General features: G+C 36.8%; 1 protein-coding gene across 1 annotated transcript in view; it reads left to right on the top strand.

Annotated features, from left to right (window-relative positions):
* Nucleotides 1-356: 356 nt before the first annotated feature.
* The window catches only part of fgf11a (fibroblast growth factor 11a), an 86,844-nt gene continuing 65,832 nt past the window's right edge, over nt 357-21,368 (top strand). Inside the window, exon 1 of the mRNA XM_073836647.1 lies at nt 357-549. Within this exon, the coding sequence (XP_073692748.1) occupies nt 357-549 (193 nt within the window). The remainder of the gene's footprint in view (nt 550-21,368) is intronic.

The raw sequence follows: 21,368 nt of genomic DNA, 5'->3' as shown, positions 1-21,368 counted from the left end.
GCAACGAGACCTGAAATACAACAAACAATCTCAACAACGACAGCTGCCATTCATCAGAATCACAACACCAGGAATTCCATGTTCCAGGGACTATTTTGATAGCCAAAGAAACAAATAAAGTTTATTGTGGACTTTACAAGTGTTTTGCCTCGACCCATTTTACCCCTCCAAAACCAAGCACCTTTTTGTTCCCCACCTAGTTGTGACGCATTCTCCCCTTGGTTATTGTGGGAGAAACTGCTGTACTCCAAACATCTGCTGTCTCCTGCTCCCGTCCTCCGTGGCCCTGGGTGATCGGACAGGTGGGCGGCCCACTGACGCCCTCTGCGCCCTACGGGTGAGCGGGGCACGGCAAAATGGCTGCCCTCGCCAGCTCGCTGATCCGGCAGCGCAGGGAAGTCAAGGACCCCCAGGCCAACCGCCAGATCTCCACCAAGCGCAAGCCTTGCCCCAAGAGCAACAAGTCGCTCTGCCAGAAACAGATCCTCATCCTCATCTCCAAAGTCCGACTTTGTGGCAGTCGAGGAAGAAAGCTCGAAAAAAGACCCGGTGAGTTGCCCAAAACAAAACCATCTTCAGGCCTTCTGTCTTGCTTCAAATACGTTGCTATATTCAAAGTCTGTCGACTTCCATTGAGTTAAAATAGTGAGGGTGGCATTAACAAATTGAATTGACATGGACATAAGAAGTAATCTCTGAGTTATGAGTTATGAAAAAGTTCGAAAATAAGGCTGTTTAGGTGTCAGTTAAGGGTCATTGTTGACTATACATGAAGTACGGGCTGATCACATTTGAACAAATCTAGGTTCTCTTTGCTTTTGGCATGACATTTAACAAATTGATCAAATCATTTACAGTTTTGAATTCTGTGTGGCTTTCTTTCTTCTGTGGAAAACAAAAGAAGGTTGAATGTTGACAATATACATCCCTTTTTTCATCCATACAGTAAAAACGAGTGGGGTTCAGTGCTTTGAAGCGCACTGACTTTCACTGTATGGATAAAAACAGCTGAAACATTGTTTAAATACCTTCTTTTATTTACATCAGAATAAATAAGTCGGTACAGGTTTGGAACGACATCAAGATGAATAATTGATGGATTTTTGTATGAACTATCCCTTTAAGAACAGACATTTCCACTGTATATCACAGTGTGTATGAGTGAATGTGATCCTTGAGACTTTGAAGGTTGTCTATCGTCTAGTCTCTACTGAAGAGCGTGTGTCGATATTGTGAGTTTATGTTGTCTGGGAGCCAGAGCTGCACGTCGCTTTGTAATCGTTCTGATCATTTCGCTGCATGTCTCTGTACCGCTTTTGACAACACCTGTTAATTTACGATCACCGACGAACCTGATACATGCCGCGATGCTTCACACGCACATAAAAACGTCACAGTCTCATTTACGATGAGCAGTTCCAGTCTTTCCCTCCCTTCTTTCCCCCCACCCACCACTAGAAGCCATGTGTTTGTGACTGTCTTTGTGTGGGGGGGGTCATATGTTTACATAATTAACCCCAATGAGACATTTACCCTGTCTGAATAAATCTTTTAACTGAAGAGACAGGTAACATAGGACTGGTGAATTATATTTTAAGATATCATGGGAGAACAGATGTGAAACAGAATCACAACAAACTGTTTCTGCTTAAGTCTTAATCTTTCCTGAGGGATCATTATGCATTTGTAAAGTCTATTTTCATTTATTTAGTAGAGTCAAGTTTTCTTAATGACAAGCTGTGTTTCATATAAATGTGTGTGTTTTATTCATACAACAGATAAAACGCATTAATTTTTGGAAATTTGCACAAATTTTTACAACTTTTTTTCCCTTCCCTGTAGAGGCAACACTGTGGAGTTTAAGTGGACAACTGCTACATTTACATTTACATTTTATCCAAAGTGACAGAGCCACAATATTAAGCTACAGTTGAGGGCAAAAGTTTACATCCCCCTTTCAGAATCTGCAAAATGTTAATTATTTTACCAAAATAAAATGGATCATAAAAACTGCATGTTAGTGTTTATTTAGTACTGACTTGAATAAGGTATTTCACATAAAAGATATTTACATATAGTTCACAAGAGAATATAATAGTTTAATGTATAAAAATGACCCCGTTCAAAAGTTTACATCCCTTTGATTTTAAATACTGTATACTTACCTGAATAATAAACAGCTGTGTTTTTTTGTTGTTGTTGTTGTTTGTTTAGTGCTAGTTGTTCATGAGTCTCTTGTTTGTCCTGAACAGTTAAACTGCTGTTCTTCAGAAAAATCCTTCAGGTCCCACAAAGTCTTTGGTTTTCCAGCATTTTTGTGTACTTAAACCCTTTCCAACAATGACTGTATGATTTTAAGATCCATCTTTTCACACTGAGGACAACTGAGGGACTCATATGCAACTATTACCAAAGGTAAAACCATGCATTAAGAGTCAGGGAGTGAAAACTTTTGAACAGAATAGAGATGTGTAAAAAAATTTAGTTTTGCCTAAATATCATAAACATTTTTTGTCATTTAGTACTGCCCTTCAGAGGCTACAGAAGATACATGTTTCCCAGAAGACAAAATAAGTTACATTTATCCTGATCTTCAAATTTAAAAAGTTTTCACCCCCCTGACTCTTAATGCATAGATTTTCCTTCTGGAGGATCAGTGAGCATTTGTAAACTTTTGAACGGGGTCATTTTTACAACTTTTACAACTATTATTTTCTCATGTGGACTATATGTAAACATCTTTTATGTGAAATATCTTATTCAGGTCAGCACTTAATAACAAATAACAAGCATTTTGTATGATCCCTCTTATTTTGGTAAAATAATTAACATTTTGCAGATTCTGAAACTTTTGAACTCAACTGCATATTAGTATACCATATAAGGCAGAATTGAAATGCAGAAAGGAGAAAGAATAAGCTAAATATGAGATATAGGAAGTGCTTTTGTTTATGGTTGAATAAATGTGATTTTCCAGCATGCATTTGACTTCACGACCCCTCTGGCTTTCTGGTTAAAAGATGGGAAGGGATTACCCAGTAAATGGGTAATTTAAAAAAAGAAACTTTATTTTTTAATGCAAAGTACAATGCTTTGCATGGCCTGGAGGAACATTAAATGCATTTTTTTTTTTTAATAGAACAGTGAGCTCCCCATGGCGCATTTCGAACAGAGATAGTAACGGTCTGAAGAACTGCTGTGAATATTCACAGTTGTGCTTATGTTGCTTATGTAGAAGTACAGGTGATACCTGGGTTTTATTTCTCACTAGCGCTGATTTTGGACCAGATTATGGACTAAATTGACTTTGTGGACACATAAGACAAGAAAGGTTGGGAAACACTCCAATAGCCTTGTGGTTAGTGACATATAGCGCAACTGTGCTCAGGGCGACCCAAGTTTGATTCCCATCTTGCTGTCCTTTGCTGATTCCACCCCCCTCTCTCCACACAATGCTTTGCTGTCTGCTCTCTATCCCATCCAAAAAGGCATAAAATCCCAGAAAAATGTAACAAAAAGAAAGTAAGTTTGGGAAACACTGAATTAGACTACTTTCTGCACTCATTCACAAATCCGCTCTCCTGAGGGTCCCATCCGTTCTTAGGGCCCAGCTGTGCGCATGTCACCGGGGTGGGATATTTATGACATGTGTATCCCAAGTAAATCACAGTAATCACCATGGAAACCATAGTCCCGTAACGCGGCATCTGCTGCCGCAAAGTGCCTCACGCCAAGTGGTAATTATGTCTATGAAAAATGGTGGCGGTTGGTGGTATTTGGCGCAGTAAAGGAAGAAATGTTTTCTGTCAGTTTGGGGTGTATGTATAGTTTGGGTTTCTGCAGCAAAGCTCCCATCCTGTGCTTTTGTTATGCTAACGGCGACTGGATGATTTTGCCTGCCTTTTGATGGAGAGGATCAGAGAGAGAACACTTATATAGTGTTGGCTCCTCAAAAGCACACTTTTGCCTGTCAGCACAAAACTAGAGAGAGAGAGCTGCTTAGTACGTACTTCATGGAGTGCTGTCTGCTTCTGTACTTCCCTTGCCTTCTCTGATTCTGAATAAGAGTATCTTACACACACTTCAAACCACCTTACATTTTATTTCTGCTGTCTGCTTCCATCTTATTCTGTCTACCTCTCATACTGCACTTGGGTTGACCGCCAAATAAAATTTAACTGAAATAAATAATAAGCTGTTGGGATAAGATGTTGTGGCTTATATTTCTTCTTTCCAATTAAATGGGTCAAATTTATAGACATTTTTACATGATATATATGAGGGTAACACATTAGTATAGGGACTAAAAAATTGACAGTGAAAAAAAGCTATTTTTGTTTTAAATGAGAAAGTATCAAGTAGACATTACAAATTGTAGCTTTAGAAATAAATATTTTATTTGATTCAACAAAAAAATTGATTACACATAAACATTTAGGCTGCAACGGCCTAATGTAAACTATGGAACATAATGAAGTAAATGGCTCTCTTTATGAATGGGCTTTTGAATCTTTGGTTCACAGGATTAGTTTAAAACGCGAATTCATTCAGAAACTAAACACCGCTGTGTTGCTCAGAGATGTGCAACAATTCTATGGCTTCAAAGGTAATATGTTTTCTGCAAAATTGAGCAAAAACATAATATTGTGTTTAAAATATAACACAATATCAACTTTTTTTTACTGAACTGTTGTATAAAATAACATGTGATTGATCGGGACAAAATCGGCACTTGTGTCATATTGCTCTTGCTGTCTGTGTGACACTTGTGAAATGTGATATATATAAATATGAGACAAAACACAATGCCGCTGACATTTTTGGCACCAATATCTTGAATTTTAAGATATAACTGCATTTGTGGAGTTGTTGCCCTGCATTATATTTGTCAACAGTCAACTATATGAAATATAAGATGAATTTTTTTAATTATGTAATTTTTTTAATAACTTATAATTAAATTAACATGTTAAACTGACAGCTCTAATAGGGACCGATTCTCACTATTAACTAGTTGATTATTTGTATGGATATTACTAGCATATTGGCTGTTTATTAGTACTTAAAAAACACATGCATGACCATATTCTACATTTCTAATCCTACCCAAAACCTAAACTTAACAACTACTTTACTTGGCAGTAATTAGAAGTTGTAGTTAATAGTTAATTAATAGTGAGAATTGGACCTTAAAAAACGGTGACCTATATCAGTAACTGGAGCACATTTTGACATTTAGAGCACATTTAGAGCACCTGGAGATTTGGTTTGGTGCAATAAAACTATATAAAAAGGTGCTGTAAATCTATATAAACTATAAAAATAAAATATTATAATATTATCCCGTATTATTACCCCATTTTAATTTTTGGTCCTGAGGTAACATTGTGTGACTACAGAATAGAATAGAATAGAATAGAATAGAATAGAATAGAATAATATGTGTAGTAAGTATTTCATGCTAAAGTACTAATATTAACTACAAGTAATAACAATAAGTTACAAGTTAACAATAACTACAAACTTTTTCAAATTTTATGCAGTTGAATGTTTTTTTTTTTTTTTTCTTTCTTTTTGGTAAAGTACTACAATGATGTACTAAAATGACTTTTATTTTGATAGTGTTGGATTGATACTTTTATTCATAAATACTGTACCAAGAAGACCTAACAATACAAAATATATTTGTGATCTGTTTCTAGCTCTGTGTGGGATCTGCCACTCTGAATATGCTTCTTAAAAATGCCATCAACACAGAATAGTGGCTAAAGTTTATTTTTTAAGTTTATTTTTAACACTGTCCCTGATCTTTTAACTTAGACCTTATCAGTTTGAGTGGCATATTTCAGCCTGGATTGTTTTGTGATCCATTCACAATGTAATGCAGGCTTGCAAAGAGACTGTTAATTTGGAATGAGGGAGGTCAAACCATGTTTATTTTTACTTAACCAGTTGATGCTATTATTATATTATATTATATTATATTATATTATATTATATTATATTATATTATATTATATTATATTATATTATATTATATTATATTATATTATATTATATTATATTATATTATATTATATTATATGTGACCCTGGACCACAAAACCAGTCATAAGGTTAAATTTTACAAAACTGAGATGTATACATCATGTGAATACTCAATAAATAAGCTTTCTATTGATGTATGGTTTGTTATGATAGGACAATATTTGGTCGAGATACATCTATTTTAAAATCAGTAATCTGAAGGTGCAAAAAAATCTAAATACTGAGAAAATCACCTTTAAAGTTGTGCAAATTAGGTCCTTAACAAGGCATATCACTAATCATAAATTACATTTTGATATATTTACAGTAGGAATTTTACAAAGAATCATCATGGAACATGATCTTTACTTAATTTCCTAATGATTTTTGGCATAAAAGAAAAATCTAAAATTTTGACCCATGCAATGTATTTTTGGCTATTGCTACAAATATACCTCAGCAACTTAAGACAGGTTTTGTGGTCCAGGGTCACATATTATATTATATTATATTATATTATATTATATTATATTATATTATATTATATTATATTATATTATATTATTCAGGGGTGCACATAAGTTTTTTCCGTCTGGTTCTCATGAGAGCACCTGGAGATTTGGTTTGGTGCAATAAAACTAAATAAGAAGGTGCTATAAATCTATATAAACTTTAAAAATAAGTTATTAATAGTAATAATAATATTATTGTGCTTTATTTTAGTTTCATATTTCATATAATAAAATAATAAAGTGTGATTATTATATTATATTTTAAAATAAAACTGAGTATTAAATTAAAATATAATTATTTTTGAATACACTTAAAAATACAATGCTAATATTTACTTCTGAACACATTTATTTACACAGTGCATTTTTTGTTTTGGTCGCACATGCGCAGTATGCGCACCCCTGATTATATTATATTATACTATATTACTACATATATGTATGCAATTATATAAAACACCTAGATAGATAGATAGATAGATAGATAGGGGGTGTGATTGAGGTAAACTATTTAAATAGCCTCTGTAGTCACATGATGCTGACTGTATGACAGATTAAATCAGCGTCAATGTTCCTGAAGTGTTGTGTCAGGTGAGATTAACAGACATTAATGACCACCGATCACCAATCACAAGAGCCCACTCAGCATTTAACAAGGTCATCCGCATCCCCCAAGCACAACACTGCACCAAAACACACACACACACACACACACACACACACACACACACACACAGACAGCCTGAGCTATGAGTTCAATTGTCACTTTTAAATACCGAATAGGATTTTAATCAGGAAACTTGAAGGAAAATGTATGATGCAAAGTATCCTAATCAGAGACTCAACACACACACATATTCTTCACCCATAGGCCAAGCTAAACATGATGTTTGTGCAAAGGTTATCCTTTCAGCTTACGAATGTTTGTGTGTGTGTGTGTGTTAGGTGACAGGAGGACAACTAGCAATTGATAACGGATATTTGTATGCGTTGCGGTGTTTGCAGATCGTTGGAGCACTTCATTGTTACCGGGTGATTCATTCGTCCGCACAGTCTGCCTCTTATTAACACCCTCTGATTCATCAATAACACTCTCCTGTCCTGCTCTCCGCTTTTCATTCATCTCTTTTCCAACACTCTCCATTACAATTCCTAATCTCACCCAGGTCCGTTGCCACACTCTCCCTCTGTCTCATTATCTTAGAGCATAGCATCTCTTCGTATTGTGTGAGCCTGTCCTCTTGTTCATGCTCTCCTGTGTTTTCTCTCTCCGCTTTCTTTCTTTAAGTCTAAAGTTGTAATGATGTCGGCTGGGTAGGGCCGTTTGTCTCGTGTTGACAGTGGCACGGACAGTCATTGTGAGTGTATAATGGGGAAGTTGCCTGCACTGTTTCTGGGCTATTGTCTTGCTCTTATGGGGCAACTGTAGACTATTGCCTTCAGGCTCATTAAACTGTGTTTGTATGTGGATATAATTCTTTCTCTTTGGCTATTAGTAGCCCAGGTGACATGTATTCACCTACTGTATTGTCTTTCTTGTTTCTGTACTCAGTTGTGTGCTCGCAGATTAACAGCTTTACTATAATGAAGTGTTTTGTTTAACTGTGTTTGGTTAAAGAAGCACTTAAAGAGCAGGTCATATGGGTTTTCGAAAAATATCTTTTTGCAGTTTGTAACGTAGCTATCCTTCAGTGTAAACAGTCTGCAAGTTGTTCATTATACATAAAAACTGCATTATACATATAGATTTTGTCACTCAAAAGAAAGAGTCGACTCAAAGTCACCTTAACGAGTCGTCATATTTTCGAATGAACACACAAACACCTCCGCTAGGTAGTGTGTTTACATCATGTCTAGGGGACACTGTATTTTGCACTGTCAAAGCAAGTTTATTTTGTTTTCATTGCCAAAAGATGATGATGTAAAGAATCAGTGGTTAAAATTATAATTTTTTTTCCACGATACTACAGCAATAAAATTTTAACCTTGTTGTGTGCTCGTCATTTTCCAGAGGACTGCTTCTTGAATCTTGACTTTTATCTTCTTTGGCTTTTAATCTTCTTTATTTGAACTAACAAGCATCTCCCAACCACAACCTGTAATGCCAAGTTCAGACTGCACGATTTTCAAAGCAATCGCGTCACAGATGTTTTCACACTGCATGACTATCTGGGGTAGCATTCCGTCGCTGCTGTGTTCACACTGCACGATGGATCGGCGACAGGGGGTTTCACACTGCATGACTTTACAATAGGAAGAATCGCCGACAACTTTGTCCCGGTCCGCAAACTACGTCTCACAACCAAACACACGCGAGAAGTGACATGGAAACAACGTGAGGTCAGGCGTGCAAGTTCTCACGTGAGACTGGTATTATTATAAAAAAAAATGGTAGCCCGCAAGAAGCTTGTCATACAAATTGCATGTGCACTCATTTGCAGCGGAAAGAAAAGAAGCCGAAGCTATTCTTGTTGATATTGTGGTCTATACCTACGTAACTCCTCCCTCAACTTCCCGCTGGCCTGCATGTTGCTGTCTCATTGGCTGTAGGTAATCGTCGATGTGATTTTCAGTCAGATCACCTTTCACACGGCATGATTTTGAATCACCGACAGGTCCAGATATTTAGCATGCCAAATATCTCACGGGTGTCGGCGACACGTCGGCGATTCTCTCAGATCGCGTCTTTGATAGTTCACACTGTGTGATTGTCACTCACGTGAACGAGCACCGATTTGCCTGTGATTTCGGGCATTTGTCGGCGATTTCTCAAAACCTGTCGGCGAGTCAAAATCGGGGCTAAAATCATGCAGTCTGAACTCGGCATAAGTACGATTGATATGTTATGTGTACATTTTTAAGTGAGTCCTCAAAATATCTATTGTGCTAAAATGTGATGTAACTTATAGTTCAGCTTTGCAGGTAAACCACGATATTACTGTCTTTCTGTAATAGTTCAGATAATTCCCTGTGAACCCACTATTTCCCAAGAATATGTTGATTAATGTAGACTGTCCTTGTTCTAATTACTTCGTTTAATGATAAAGAATGTAACTTAGACATAACTGTGTTGTTTCATCAGTTAGTCACATTAGCACTCGGCTAACGTATCCACCATTATTGTTTTGTTGTGTTCACAGTTTAGCACCTAAACTTTAGCTGTGGGCACGATTCACTTGTATAAGTGTTAAACAAAATGTTTTTATGTCATTATTTTATTTTAAGGGATTGGAGCACTACATTATTGTCTTATGTAAAGGTGCATCAGGGTTGCCAGGTTTTCACAACAAAACCCACCCAATTGCTACTCAAAACTCACGTTCCAGGGGTGTAAAATACACAATTTTTGTCAGGGTTCCCCTGGTAAATATGGTAAATATGACGTTATTGGGGTCGCTTCAACCCGCGGATATCAAAAACAACTGCGGACTTGGCAACACAGATGCTAATGCTCGCTAACTTGCTCAAGTACTCCTCTCTTTGCCAATCACAACAGGCTTGACCAGCTGACCAATCAGAGCAGAGTAGGCTTATGGAAGGGAGGGGTTTATGGAAGGGAGGGGTTTACAGACATTAGGCTCAAAGCTGGTTTGAACGAACCGTTTCGAAATCATTGACAAATGACTCTATGTATAAATGTATATTCTAATAAAATTACAATGTTTTCTGACCTTAGATGCATTTAAACCTGTGGTAGGGGACTCCAACACAATATTAGGACACTTTAACTATATTAAAGTCCACATGATGCATTATAAAGTTCTGTTTAAATGTGTGCTGCAGTTTAATCGTCTGCAGCTTTAAAGGTATAGTTCCCCCCAAAATAAAAATTCTGTCATTAATTAATTATTTTAGTTTTCTTTCTATACAAAAAAAGGATTCTTGTAGCTTTATAACATTAGGGTTGAACCACTGATGTCACATGGACTGTTTTAACTATGTCCTTACTACCTTTCTGGGCCTTGAACTTGTCAGTTGCATTTCTGCCAGGGTTATAAAGATTTGGATTTCATCAAAAATATCTTAATTTGTATTTTGAAGATGAACAAAGGTCTTATGGGTTTGGAAGGACATGAGGGTGAGTAATTAATGACAGAATTTTGTGAACTATCCCTTTTAAATTAGCTAGCTGGGAAAAAAAAGCTTTGAAAGTGATTCCAATGATATCTTTCCTTTGTGCCAATATCGTTACAGTTGTAATGTGGGCTCTGCTGTAAATTAAAATGGTTTTGAAAACCATATCTTTATCGTTACTGTTATAGTTGTCGTCCTTGGTGTGAACGGGCCATTGGTCCTCATATTTTTACCTGTTTTATATGAATAAAACTTTAACTTCTGTGAATTTACAGTGTCACAAATCTAAAATCTCCTATGAAATATGTGGTAGAAGAAAATTAGATGACAGTCCTTCGTAAAATGCCTCTAATGTGTCATAATGTATAGCCTATAGTGTAAGTTTATGGGATTCGGTGGTGTTTTATTGAATAGTGCTGTTAAATCTGTTATTGGAGCATGTATAAATGTTAATGCTGGTCTGAAACTCTACAGCATCCATCATAAGCTCTGCTGTCTGATAGATAGTGTTTCCTCCTCCTCTTTATTTCATTCTGTCACTGTTTTCTCCATCCCAGGATAGTGGTAGGTCACCGTCTCACGCTTTGTTTTATATTGATTGAGTGCTAGATGTTTTTTATCAGGCACATGTAAATTAAACTGGGGAATACAGACTCTGGATAACCTCCTATCTTTGGAGAGCTTCTCATAAAAATGTGTGTTGTAGTTGTTTAAATGTGTGTTGTGGTTATTTGTTGTTGTAAATTAAGTTTACTACAAATCAAATTAGGTCCCAGGAAAGAGTCTCTGAAACATAAACCTTAGAGGAGTTAATCTGTAAGCAGTTTTCTACCAGTTCCATGTTAGCATGCTTAATTTGACATTTATCCACTATATCGGAAGTTTCTGTCTATAAAATGTGACCGTGGACCACAAAACCAGTCTTAAGTAGCACGGGTATATTTGTAACAACAGCCAAAAATACATTGTAAGGGTTAAAATGATCAATTTCTCTTCTATGACAAAAATCATTAAGATATTAAATACAAATCATGTTCCATGAAAATATTTAGTGAATTTCTTACCATAAATATATCAAAACGTAATTTTTGATTAGTAATACGCATTGCTAAGAACTTCATTTGGACAACTTTAAAGGCGATTTTCTCAGTATTTAGATTTTTTTGCACCCTCAGATTCCAATAGTTGTATCTCTGCCAAATATTGTCCTATTCTAACAAACCATACATCAATAGAAAGCTTATTTATTCATGATGCATAAATCCCAATTTTAAAAAAAATTACCCTTATGACTGGTTTTGTGGTCCAGGCTCACAAATGTCCTTTTCTTATTAGACAGTTATAGTTTTATGATTCAAACTTACTCTGTCAACAAAAAAATGAAAAATGTTTTAAACTGTTTTACTTGTACAATGAATTTCAGGTAGAAAAATCATTGAACTCCACTTACTGACTTTCATTATGATTAGAACAAAGAGAGGGAGAGGTTCTCATATCTTACAGCATTTTGTGTTCTGCAGAAGAAAGAAAGTCATAAAGCTTTGGAACTAAATGAGAGTAAGTGACATCATTTTCATTTCATTCCATTCCAAATATCCCTTTTACATAATAATAAATTATTTTTGGACATAGATCAGCTAGCTAGACACTTACAAACTGGTCAACGACAGCAACCAAGAGCCTCATCAATTAAAAAATGACAAATGCTGGAAATATTACAATGTGCAACCACTAAAGTCAGCATAGCAGCTCCGCACCATATGGTGAGCATAATTCCTTTATACTGTATATCACAAGTTTTGTAAAATGGAGGATTTGAAATCCAGGATGCCAGTCATCCAAAATTATTTTAGATCAATCATTCTTTTTGCCACTGTTATTAAAGAGACAGATCAGATTTTGTTTTGCACACTAATATCACCACCAATATACTGGCAGATTTAATTGATGAATTTATGTTTTGGAAATTTATGCTTGACACCCAATGTACCTGGTGACAAAGTGGTGCTTATATAGTCCAAATGTGGTGAGTTTACCATTTACCAGTTGTGGGTTGATAGCATAACATGCCATAAAACACATGAATATCATTCTGATGCAAATGCTTCCATTTTCCATGTGAGGGAGGGTCAAGATTATGGTAGTTCTTATAGCTGTTACGAAAATGGGTTAGATATAAGCCTTGAGATCTCTGGCTGGGTAAAAGCATTATTGTGCTGGAGATAACCGCATAATCTATGCAGCCAATGAGAGATATACATTTCTGTAGCTCTGAGACAGCCTCTCATGTTCCAGAAGCTTTATACATATTCCTGTGGGTACAATCGAAACAGTCTTTTAATACTGAAACAGCCCCTCTGGCTGTATTATGTTGGCCTTATGTCAGTTTTTTTTAAGTTTTTAGAAGCAATAGATATGCGGAGATTAACAACAAAGAAGAGTGATCTGAATAGCTGAGGTGGAAGCATGAAAGGGTTTTGTATATGGCTCGGATTGGTTGTAAACATGATCCAATGTTCTGTCCTTTGTTGTAGGGACAGAGACATGCTGATAGAATACTGCTGTTGTTACGTATGTGTGTTTTTTTTGGATCGGTTCTTTCACTCTAAATGTGACCTCAACGCTTTCCTGCCAAACTCGCAGAGGGACCTCAGCAGAGGTCATACGTGCAAACAGAAACACACTAAGAGCTTCTTCTTTTATGGTAGTGTAACTCAACACAAGTTGACCAACTTAACAAGAGAAGAGGCATCAACAATTTAAACACATTGAGAGCATCTTCCTTTTAAGGTGTGGTGTAACCTTAACCCAACATAAGAGGGAACAGATGCAAAGAACAAATTAGAGCACACAACACCAAAAAAACTGTGTTATATACAGTATATAGTAGAATCAAAGTAAACTATGACACATACCCAAAAATTCGTCATGCAGTAGACTCAAGAAACAAGTCAAAAGTAAATGAGTTTTTGCTTAGAACAACCAAAATAATCTGCCAATGGGGTAAGCAAAAAAATCTTTTTTAAAACAGAAATCTTTAATTATTTTTCTTACCCCATTGGCAGATTATTTTGCTTGTTTCAAGCAAAAACACACTTAATTTTGAAAACAAGACAATAATTTTTACTCCTCTAGAGAATCCTTCTTGATTTAAGAATTTTTAGATATTTTGGCTGGAAACAAGACAAGAAATCTAAGTAAGAAATGCATTTTTGCAAATTTGGGACCAAAAAGGTATGTTTTGTTACATATGTTATCTGACATTATCAAGATGAATTTGTTCTGACACAGAGTTCTTGTCAAATTTTATTACCTAATGTGAGAAATGTTAAAGGTGTCTGAATAAATTTTGGTTTGACTGTATAATGCAGCTAGATTAAACACATTAATGCGTAAAATGTTATGCACTACACAGGTCTTCTAATTTAGAATTATGGAACATTCATATTTGAATTGAGGATCCCTTTTAAATTTGAATTCAGAATTTGAATTGAGGTTTACTGTAAAGCCTAAGTCATGTACATTTTACTCTAGAAAGTTAATTGTACTCAACAGAGAAAAGTGACTTCCATAACTGGTTATATTAAGTATAACTCAAACTTAATGAGTTACGGCAGATTCCATTTTCCCAGCCAGCTTTGCTTTGGTCTGTTAAAGGAGAGTAAATGTTGAAATTAAGTGTTATTTTGTGTGTTTTTGCACAAGATTAATACAGGAGGAGATCTTTAGTGTTTAATGATCTAAAAGAGTTTGTTTTTGTGAGTTACCATTGCTTTAATTGTGTTAGGGTATTAGTACAAGTATGTGTGTTTGTGCTACTGATAGTTACCTACAATTAATTGCAAGAGATTTTAGTTCAAGTTTTAATGGTTTTATGCAATTTATTTAAGACTCAGCTGCACAAATTATTTGATTAGATTTTTAGTTTAATTTAATATTAAGATTTTTTTTGTGGACTCGAATATGGAAATGGAAAAAGAAGTTCACATAAATATAATTTTTTAAACTTTAAACCGTTTAAGGCAATCAGTTTCCTCAAATGGTTTGAGTTACCTTGTTGGATTTTACAATGCAACATTATAATTCAACATTACAGGATGCAACATTATAATTCAAGTTTAAATTTAAGTAAGTGGAAGGAAAATTAATTAATATTCAATTAGTTAAAACATGATGATCAATTTAAACAGTTTTTTCACACAAAGTTGTTTTAATAAAGCCTCGGATGGATAAATAGAAGCATAGATTAATAGATTTGAAATGCCACAAAATTCCATTTTATTTTATATAGCCTATTTCTTCATATTCATTGAATTTTTGTATTGTGGACCAGGGTTCACTTGAAACTCCTCCTCAAAATATTGGATGAAAAATATTTGTAGTAAAAAAATGAAACACGCCAATATACCAAAATATAACATTAAAAATGTGTTTTTCTAAAGAAAGATTGTCCAAAAGCGACACAGCAGAAGTCTGTGTCTCCCTTGCCTCTTGTCTAACTTGCACACTTAGGTATAACCACTTTGTCACGTCAAAACAAGACTTAAAATGGCCTGAAAACATGAGCTGTGGAAGTTTTTAGTGAGTAATCGGCTTGGTGAAATTTAAAGTAAATCTCAGTGTCTGTGACCAATATTTACCAAGCTTTGATGAAACTCGAAAATAGAAAAAACTGTACAAATTTAAAATATTTATATGTTTTTCATTTTCTGATAGTAATGTTTAACCAAGAAAATGCAACTAGGCATGAATTTACATTTGATAAAAAAAAAAACTTTGAGGACTTTGTCTCCTTCTTTCAGAACACCACTGCACACCACTGACGCATACTAAGGTATGTAATCTATGCCGCACCTGCCGTCAGTGGCACTGTGTGCATGCTTATGTTTATCTACTGTTTATCTGCTAAGGTCTCGCTAAGCAACTATAAATTTCCTCTGCTGTTAGCTTTCAGTTGGCAGTTTAGTTAAATGTTTGTTTGCTGTAGTAAGTTTTGGGTAGGTCTTCAAATACAGATACAAACAGATGTGTTTTTTGATCGAGAGTAGAGTATAGTGGCCAAATTCAATTTTGTACCATGAACTGAAAATATAAATCATGTATTCTCCTTATGTCTCTCAAAAATCATGTTAGTTCTACTTTTGAACAGAAAGGGGTTATTGAGAAAATCAATATCAAAGCTCCTCTTTTCTGTAAAAAGGCATGTGCATATGTCAGGTTCAGGTTGGTGTACCAAGAAAAAGCATTTAGGTTGGATTTGAACCATGCTAAATAAAATCTATATCACCAGAGTTGGTTGTTGTATTGACTGGCCTTAGCACAAATACTCAGATTAAAGTGTGCAGAAACCCATTTAGCACCTACCCATGAGCCCTCATTCCCCTTTAACACACCGACAGACAGACACACTTGATGCATATAGAGCACGGTGTCCTAAAACAGAAATGTCATTGTGTTCCAGAGAGGTGTTAGGTTGTTTGAATTTGAGTCTCAGGTTAAATCCTTCTGTGGATCAAATATACAAGTGTAGACAGAAAGACACGCACACGTGCATGCAAACTCTCACAGCGCCTCATACAAGGAAACTCGCATGTCGTACATTTCTTAGAAGTTCACACCTGCTGGGGCGATTAATCCCTGCGTCTCTTGTGTGTGGGAGCATTTATGTGCTTGTGTGTGTGCACCTCTGCACACATCTCAATTTTACAGTTTTGATAACAGGTGCGTTAGAGAGGGGGGATAAGAATTCTCTTGATCTTATGTAACACACACACACACACTGCTTTTAACACACTCATCATAGCTAGCATACATGTGTATGTGTCAGTCGCTCAACAGTCCGTGACTTTGCCAAGGTCTTGGCTCTTCACTCTGACCCCAATGTACTCTTATGTCTCTCAGATCAAAAATAAATAAGCAGACCACCATAACGTCAGCTTTCTATTATCCTTTATGGTGTGTTAAAGGGGTCCTATTATGCTTTTTCACTTTTTGAACTTTAGCCAGTGTGTGGTGTGTATGTTTGGGCATAAATACAAATTTACAAATCTCAAAGTCCACTCCAAACGGAGATATTTAGTTTTTAAAAAAATCCCTTTTCAAGAACTACAACGAAACGACTCGTTTGGACTACAGCGTTTGTTTTCTGCATGCAATGATGTCACAACGCGGTATCCCGCCTACTGAAATTCAATTTGTTGACGGGTGGGGGATTCGCCTAACTTTACCCATGTATTAAGGACAGTCGCTTTTGGGATGCTACAGTGAGCTGTAGGTCGACTCGTTTAAACACAGCTTTAACTAAAGGGTCCGCGAACTGCTCCGTTAGCCGTGCTGAAGCAGCACCGTTCACGTGTGTTGTACAGAGGGTCCAAACACACACAGATCCGCGGCTGATGTAAACACGAACATTGACTAGTGATCATCCGTGGACGCGTCGGAGCCGCGCCTAGACGTGCAGTGTGTGGTAAGAGATTTATTCATCATACAGTGTAGATAGCTTCACTAGCCTTATGGTTTCGGGCATGCAAATAATTAAATACATTAGCACAATAATGATAATGTCACGTATCCAAGATCTCGCATGCTGACGATAGGACCAACAATAGCGTATTATTTACTCACCTTTTTTCAGACGAATGCAAGCGGAGTTATATTAAATCAATTCTGGCACTCACAGAACAGCATAGACTGAAAATACGTCGATCCATAGTAAAAAAGTACCACCTAGTCAGCTCATTCTGTCTTAGGATTCAACTTGCACCTGCACTGTTGTACATAGATTCTTTTGATGGTAAATTTATGTCTTCCGTCTACGATAGTACAGTCGTGGCCAAAAGTTTTGAGAATGACACAAATATTAGTTTTCACAAAGTTTGCTGCTAAACTGCTTTTAGATCTTTGTTTCAGTTTTTTCTGTGATGTACTGAAATATAATTACAAGCACTTCATACGTTTCAAAGGCTTCTATCTACAATTACATGACATTTATGCAAAGAGTCAGTATTTGCAGTGTTGGCCCTTCTTTTTCAGGACCTCTGCAATTCGACTGGGCATGCTCTCAATCAACTTCTGGGCCAAATCCTGACTGATAGCAACCCATTGTTTCATAATCACTTCTTGGAGTTTGTCAGAATTAGTGGGTTTTTGTTTGTCCACCCGCCTTTTGAGGATTGACCACAAGTTCTCAATGGGATTAAGATTTGGGGAGTTTCCAGGCCATGGACCCAAAATTTCAATGATTTGGTCCCCGAGCCACTTAGTTATCACTTTTGCCTTATGGCACGGTGCTCCATTGTGCTGGAAAATGCATTGTTCCTCACCAAACTGTTGTTGGATTGTTGGAAGAAGTTGCTGTTGGAGGGTGTTTTGGTACCATTCTTTATTCATGGCTGTGTTTTTGGGCAAAATTGTGAGTGAGCCCACTCCCTTGGATGAGAAGCAACCCCACACATGAATGGTCTCAGGATGCTTTACTGTTGGCATGACACAGGACTGATGGTAGCACTCACCTTTTTCCAGATGCCCCAAACAATCGGAAAGAGGCTTCATCGGAGAATATGACTTTGCCCCAGTCCTCAGCAGTCCATTTGCCATACTTTTTGCAGAAGATCAATCTGTCCCTGATGTTTTTTTTTTTTTTTTGGAGAAAAGTGGCTTCATTGCTGCCCTTCTTGACACCAGGCCATCTTCCAAAAGTCTTGGCCTCACTGTGCGTGCAGATGCGCTCACACCTGCCTGCTGCCATTCCTGAGCAAGCTCTGCACTTGTGGCACTCCGATCCCGCAGCTGAATCCTCTTTAGGAGACGATCCTGGTGCTTACTGGACTTTCTTGGATGCCCTGAAGCATTCTTAACAAGAATTGAACCTCTTTCCTTGAAGTTCTTGATGATCCTATAAATTGTTGATTTAGGTGTAATCTTAGTAGCCACAATATCCTTGCCTGTGAAGCCATTTTTATGTAACGCAATGATGGCTGCACGCGTTTCTTTGCAGGTCACCATGGTTAACAATGGAAGAACAATGATTTCAAGCATCACCCTCATTTTAACATGTCAAGTCTGCCATTCTAACCCAATCAGCCTGACATAATGATCTCCAGCCTTGTGCTCATCAACATTCTCACCTGAATTAACAAGACGATTACTGAAATGATCTCAGCAGGTCCTTTAATGACAGCAATGAAATGCAGTGGAAAGTTTTTTTCGTGATTAAGTTAATTTTCATGGCAAAGAAGGACTATGCAATTCATCTGATCACTCTCCATAACATTCTGGAGTATATGCAAATTGCTATTATAAAAACTTAAGCAGCAACTTTTCCAATTTCCAACATTTATGTAATTCTCAAAACTTTTGGCCACGACTGTACACTGTTGTTCATAGACTCTTTTGATGGTAAATTTACATCATGCAGACAGTGTGTGAACAGAATGTCAAAAAGAAGTCCAATAAAGTGCATCCATCCATAATAAAAAGTGTCTCACAAAGCTCCGGGGGTAAATAAAGGCCTCCTGTTGCGTATCGATGCATTTTTGTAAGAAAAATATCCATATTTAAAACATAATAATCACTTTTATCTAACTTGCGCTAACTATCATGCGTGTAAGCTATTGCGGACAGATGCTGTAGGACATTGGTCTCAAACTCAATTCCTGGAAGGCCACAGCTCTGCACAGTTTTGCTCAAACCCTAATCAAACACACCTGATCCAACTAATCAAGGTCTTCAGGATTACTAGAATCCATTGAGCAGGTGTGAGTTGGAGCTGGTAGGAGCTAAACTCTGCAGAGCTGTGGCCCTCCAGGTATTGAGTTTGGGACCACTGCTGTAGGACATATGTGTACCGCATGTGCCGCTGAAACCAACTTTTGTTTACAGGAGCAAAGGAAGCAAAGTTTACTTACTTTAGCAAAGGAAAAAGCAGTCTCCTTATTTTCAATCCTTATTTTGTACTTTTAATTTGTGATCATTGTTTTGTTTTGCTCTCTCCTTTGTGCTTCCACGTTCATCACTTCTTAGCAGCACATATGCACACTTTTATTAAGGTGAAGCACAGACATGGTCATAAACAGGTAGGAAGGTCGAGAAGCAGCAAACGGATAAAACAAAGGCAAAACAAGAGTAATCCAGACAGGCTAGAATCGAAAACAGCGGCGAATTTAATCCAATGTGGCGATACAAAAGAGTAATCCAAAAGGGCAGGCAGGAGAAAACTCAAGACAGAACTAGATAAACAGAGGAAAGCTTTGTACGGCTGCAATGCAAAACCAATACTCTACAGTGAATGACTGTGATGGCTTAATATATATACGATTCATGATTGGTGGCGGGTGAAAGTGCAAACCGTGCAATGGAAGATGGGAAGTGTAGTCCAGGGTGAAGTGTGAGAGTCAATGTAAAGAGCGGGGCGACCTCTGGAAGTGAGCGGACGGGAGAACACGGGCAGAGTTCGTAACAAATTTACTACAGGAGGCTTTTTTTTCACCCCTCGGAGCCATGTAGAGAGCTATTTTCAATTTATTATGGAGTGATGCTCTTTATTGGACTTCTTTTGTACTGTTGAACAGAAACAACTGTCCACGGCCATTATAAAACATGGAAGAGCCAGGATAATTTTTTGTGTAATTCCGATTGGATTCATCTGAATGAAGGAAGTCATATATACCTAGGATGCCTTAAGGGTAAAAAAAAAATATATGGGCTAATTTTCATTGTTTTGTTCAATTTAATTGTTGCACTCTGTCCAACATTTAAAAAAAACTTTGTATATTATATATGATCAAGGCAGACCTAAAGTTGGCAAGATAGCATACGATATAATACCCTCACATTTTTTAACAGTATTTAAAGGAACCGTATGTAGGATTGTGGCCAAAACTGGTACTGCAATCACTTTCAAAATACTGTAGAACGGTGTATCCCCTCCCCATCCTCCCTGACTCGAGGTTGCCAGCTAAGCTGCAGGATCCAGCAGGAATGTAGGCTGCTACAAGGAGCTTCTAATGGCAAGTGACGAGTCACAGTAATTTTTTTTCTTCTGTTAATTATGTTTATGCTTCACGAGAGATGTTTTGCGAAGTAATTATGTATCGCAAAAATTTACTAATGGCGATTAGCCAAATATTTCATAAAGATGTACTGTAATACCACATTTCAGTCGGATCATAGATTGTTTTCATACCCTGCTAGTGGTGTGATATAAAGCTTTTCATGAACGCATTTAGCACGGGCGACCGTGGAAAATCCACTGTTTACGGAAGCAAAGTTAGCCAAACATAGATTAATCTTACCTGCCCAGGAGAAAATTAGCAATGTTGGCATCTGTCTTCAAATTCTTCTCCGTTTTCAGCCGTCTCCATCTTTAAAAGGCATCTCCTATACAAATCCTTGTTTTATTTTGGACTTTGTCACGACGTATTTCGGATTCATAACGAGGTCTTTTAGGTTTCGTAATGTTATACATGTTTTATCCGACACTTCGTAGCTGCAGCTGTAACTAGAGCAGAGCAGGCAACCCAGATGACGAAACTCTACTGACTTCGTGATTGGTAGATAGCTGGAGGGTGGAGCCTCAGACCAAAACACAAAATGACAACAATAACATCAGTTGTGGGCTGCAACTCTCACTTTTAAATGACAATATCCTGGCAATACTAAACAATACATAAAAATACATACAAATTATAACTATAGAATAAATGAGATATGAAGGATGGAGATAAAGAGCATTATGACTGTGCTTGAGAGCAGTCGG

Source organism: Garra rufa, chromosome 3, assembly GCF_049309525.1.
Source record: "Garra rufa chromosome 3, GarRuf1.0, whole genome shotgun sequence".
Taxonomy (NCBI): Eukaryota; Metazoa; Chordata; class Actinopteri; order Cypriniformes; family Cyprinidae; genus Garra; species Garra rufa.
The sequence above is the reverse complement of the archived record's forward strand: the minus strand, read 5'-3'. Positions and strand labels throughout refer to the sequence as shown.